The following is a 3,803-nucleotide window of genomic DNA, read 5'->3' on the forward strand; positions in this document are numbered from 1 at the left end:
TGTCTCTGTCTTTAATGTCCACTCAACACTGTCCATAGTGTGTCTCTGTCTTTGGTAACGGTGTCATAATGGTAATGGACAGCTTTTTTTTTTTAAACTCCTGCTCTGTCATATTGAGACACAAGGGGGCGGTGTCTAGCTTTCTGTCATGAAATGTATTGAGCAGCAGAGTTCTGGAAAGAAATATCTGTCAGGTGATGCAAGAAGCCTGATTATCAGACTGAAGTTGTCAGAGAGTGGGCTGGGTCTGTGTCCCTTTTGTGTGAGATATTTCTTTATTTGAGCAAAACTAAGATGTATTAACCTACTAAACTTACTGATTTATTAATCTAGTAATGCATCTTAAACATATGGGAAGTGTTCAGTTTGACAGTTTGATAAACTTGCCTATACATACCATTAATACTGTGATATAATTTACAAAGAAAAGATAATCAGCACAACACTTTGAACACTGACATTATGAACTGTTTTGCAACCTTCCAACACAGATACAATTACAACAATTCATACTTGCAAACAGTCCCCTGATACTTTACTGTACATAATAAAATAAACCCTGAATTCTATATTGCCAGGGGTGGCCGAATTCCAACTTCACAGTGTGGGGTAGACGGCAAAGTTGGCAATGCCACAGAGGTTCTTGTTCCTGGCCATTCGCATGTACCCATCTTCACCCCATCCGGTCCCCCAGCTGGAAGCAGAGCAATCAGTTTGAATTTATGTCATTATAAATACATGATAAGACTGAAAGTGGGGTCCGGGGACGGCCGGTCCTCAACAAAATGTGTTAATACAGCGTCACAGTCATTTCAACCACTTTAACCATATTCTATACTTCTGGCTATTCAAAAATAGCAGATCTAAAAGCTTGTAGTGTAGATCTGCTATTTTTGAAAAATCGTGAAACATTTGTGCAAATCTTTGAATATGGATATTTTTGTTCAACTCAAATCTTTGCTTCTGGGGGTCCCTGGAACAAAATATTTTGAGATGGGGTTCTGCGGCCAAATACATATAATTTTCGTGGTCCTTGACATGAAATGGTTTGTGAACCACTGGTGTAGAAAACATGCTGCATTCATTCGTTTGGCTTCACCACTGACTATTGGTTAGGACTAGTTTCAGAACTGAAGTGCAATTCCACTGGTTCTCTTAAAGGGACACTTCACCCAAAAAAAACGTTGTTTCAATGGATTAGTCACCCCATGGAGACTTGAATTCATGGATATTTTTTTGTTTTTGTCTCATTCCTAAGACAATAATTTGATGACCAGCCGACCGGTAGGCAGCGGTCGTTGTGTCTCCTGCCGGAACCGCTGCCGGTCATCAAATTATTGTCTTAGGAATGAGACAAAAAACAAAACAAATGTCCATGAATTCAAGTCTCCATGGGGTGACTAATCCATTGAAACAACGTTTTTTTGGGGTGAAGTGTCCCTTCACCCAAAAAACCTAAGGTTCTGGCCTCATCTCTTTTGATCTGGAGCAGCGATTCTCAATCTTGTGGGCCCGGGACCCACTGGTGTGCCGTGAGGATATTGCAAGTGGGCCCCAAAATAATTGGCAAAACACTAAGACTTTAATGATAATATAACATTAAAAGTAGGGCAAGTGAACACAGTCAAGTGACTGATCATTAAAATAAAAATGTTAGTGATACAATTAACATCTGAAAATTCACGCGGCCTGGGTGGGCCTGAAAAGATGTTAGTATTAAGATGACTTATTCACCTGTTTTTCACAAGCCAGTAGTCCTGTCCGTTGGCTGCACCATAGCCCACCACTAGTACAGCATGATTTAGTTGCCGGGAGTTGCAGTATTTTTCATTGTATACACCTGAAAGATCAGTATGGTTCAAAATGCACCCGATGGATAATGAACGAATGAATGGAAAACACACAACTAAAATGTTTGCGTGTAGCTTACACTTTCTCCCTGATCGCGAACATCTCACAACAACAACTTCCTTGTTATGCATTTGCAGCTACACTGTGGCAGTAGCGTTATAAGACTTGAGTACAATTATGTATAGCACTGGTAGAAATGTGATGTCTCCCTGGGACCCAAACTAGTGAAAATATGGTACAATATGGTACAATCGGCTATTTTCACTACTTCTTAAAAGTTATTTTTTTCTAATTTATGGAATTTATTAGATTTTTTCCATTTTTTCTCATGAAATTCATTAAAAAAATAGTTTTGTTTTGGTGAAAACGTTTTAAAATCTTTTGAAATAATTATTAAAAACAAAATGTAGGAATGCAAAAATAAAGCTGTATTTACTCGTGACCAATACAAATTGGTCCGCGAACCACATATGGGTCCCGAACCACTGTTTGGGCAACAGTAATGTACAGTATATAGTGTGTGTCTCAACCTTACCTCCTTTGTAGCGGTGAAAAGACGGCTGCATGGCATTAATGCCCACAGCTACAGGCCCCACTGTCGCAACAACAGTTTTCAAAGTGTTCTCGTTGCCCTGAGACAGAAGGACCCTGACACCAGAGCAGTATGCAGCCTTTCCCTTCATGGAGTAGCGACATGCACCATCCATCGTGACATAATCCAAATGAGATTAATTACACTCACATTCTCTTCAGATGACATTGTAATTACTTTATCGCAATCTAATGTGGCACGTCATACTGTAGGCCTACGTATAGTCTTTAAAGCAAATAAGGAATATGTATTTACTATTTTCTTATCAAAGTAGTAGCAGTAGTAGTAGTAGTAGTAGGCTAGTATTATTATTATTATTATTATTATTATTATTACACTTATTATTATATTGTTAGTATTATTATTATGTTACTATGCTTTGCTTAACAAAACGGTTTGTTAACAATAAAAAAAAATACAGAAGATAACCTTGTGTTCATAGGGGTAAAAGCTCTCTGAGTCGATGCCTTTGTTGCGGATGATGTAGTTGAAGGCTTTGGAGATGTATCCACCCCTGCAGCCCAGGTTTCCATCCTGGGTGCTGCAGTCAACCAGGTTCTGGGGACTTAAAGGGATGAGGACACCTGTGTGTCTCTTCATTTGGCCCTCAAGGGCCCCCACTGCACTGAAGGCCCAGCATGACCCACTCATTCCCTTTAGGGTTCATATGTGTAACGGAGGGAGAGAGAGAAAGAGAGACATTTCAGAAACATCAGGCCATGTTCCACTATAGGTACCCTTTAGAGCAGTGGTTCTCAAAGTGGGGTCTGGGGACCCTCAGGGGCCCTTAGGGGGATTCCAGGGGGTCCCCCTGCAAAAGTAGTTAAAGTAGCATCACAATCAGAATTTGGGTCCAGGTGCAAAAACAGTTGAGAATCACTAGTAGTCACTAATACAATGGAAAATATTCACATTGTTTACACTCCGCTGTCAGGACCCCCAGGGGGGGTCCCCAAATGATTTTGGGGGGTCTCCAGATGATTAGCTTAATGTGCAACATTGTTTTCTCACTCAGCAGTAAACCAATCAACATACAGTTCAAGTGTAAACAGGGTATCTGCTGCACACTTCCGAAGTTAACATTTTAAGACTTTTAACTAAGTCTTTTTAATACCAAATTGGCCAAATTGTCAAATATTATGTAAGAAAGAGACACATATTGTGAACATAGCAGATCTACAAGCTCACAACGCCTCGCAGTGACCTTGTGTAGCCAGACTTTCAGAGATCTCCGCCTATAGGCAAAGCTAGGTGGAGCTATCCAATCGTCTGGCTATGCTGAGACTACCTGGTTTTGGACGGGGCTGACCATGTCTCTCTGCCTCCAGTCCACTCCCTGGGGCACTTGCACGCCACTTCC

At 40.7% G+C, this 3,803-nt stretch overlaps 1 protein-coding gene across 1 annotated transcript; it reads right to left on the bottom strand.

Annotated features, from left to right (window-relative positions):
• Positions 1 to 597: 597 nt before the first annotated feature.
• Positions 598 to 3,094, bottom strand: LOC308095650 (cathepsin K-like; the record flags this gene model as incomplete). The annotated part of the gene is made up of 4 exons (XM_080442697.1): positions 598 to 694; positions 1,735 to 1,840; positions 2,387 to 2,555; positions 2,873 to 3,094. 4 exons carry the CDS (start codon positions 3,092 to 3,094, stop codon positions 598 to 600), a joined length of 594 nt encoding a protein of 197 aa, XP_080298823.1.
• Positions 3,095 to 3,803: the final 709 nt, after the last annotated feature.

Source organism: Gymnoscopelus braueri (assembly GCF_963280865.1).
Source record: "Gymnoscopelus braueri genome assembly, chromosome: 11".
Classification (NCBI taxonomy): Eukaryota; Metazoa; Chordata; class Actinopteri; order Myctophiformes; family Myctophidae; genus Gymnoscopelus; species Gymnoscopelus braueri.